A 402-nucleotide genomic window follows, 5' to 3' on the forward strand; every position below is an offset into this window, starting at 1 on the left:
TTGTAAGGTTGGATGACAGAAACAAAAAATTTGCCCATTTTAAGCAATACTCTTTCATGGCAGTTTCGTTTGTGACACAAATAAGAAAAAAACAGCAAACTACGAGTATAAATAAAAGAATTATGTTGTAAAATTTGAACACGATTTGAACATAATCTTTACTGCTGGCTTGATATCACCTTATTTCATATTAATTATATATCATTCCTTCACTCATAAGCCAATCCATTTGCAACCTGTCGCAAACACGACGAATTTGATGCTTAAAAACACTAAATTTACCAATTAAGTCGATTCCTTCCAATTCGTCCATTGCCTCTTGTTTACTGCAATCACCGTTGCTAATTCGGCGCAAAATCGCTATGTTTAAGATTTTTTCCGTATTATTGGTAATTGTGTCTC

At 33.1% G+C, this 402-nt stretch overlaps 1 protein-coding gene across 1 annotated transcript in view; it reads right to left on the reverse strand.

The window, feature by feature from the left end:
- Window positions 1-328, reverse strand: part of LOC119586467 (mismatch repair endonuclease PMS2-like) — an 8217-nt gene extending 7889 nt beyond the window's left edge. Inside the window, exon 1 of the mRNA XM_037935201.1 lies at window positions 283-328. Within this exon, the coding sequence (XP_037791129.1) occupies window positions 283-313 (31 nt within the window). The 5' untranslated portion in view covers window positions 314-328. The remainder of the gene's footprint in view (window positions 1-282) is intronic.
- Between the last annotated feature and the right edge of the window lie 74 nt (window positions 329-402).

The sequence above is a fragment of the Penaeus monodon genome, chromosome 21, assembly GCF_015228065.2.
Source record: "Penaeus monodon isolate SGIC_2016 chromosome 21, NSTDA_Pmon_1, whole genome shotgun sequence".
Taxonomy (NCBI): Eukaryota; Metazoa; Arthropoda; class Malacostraca; order Decapoda; family Penaeidae; genus Penaeus; species Penaeus monodon.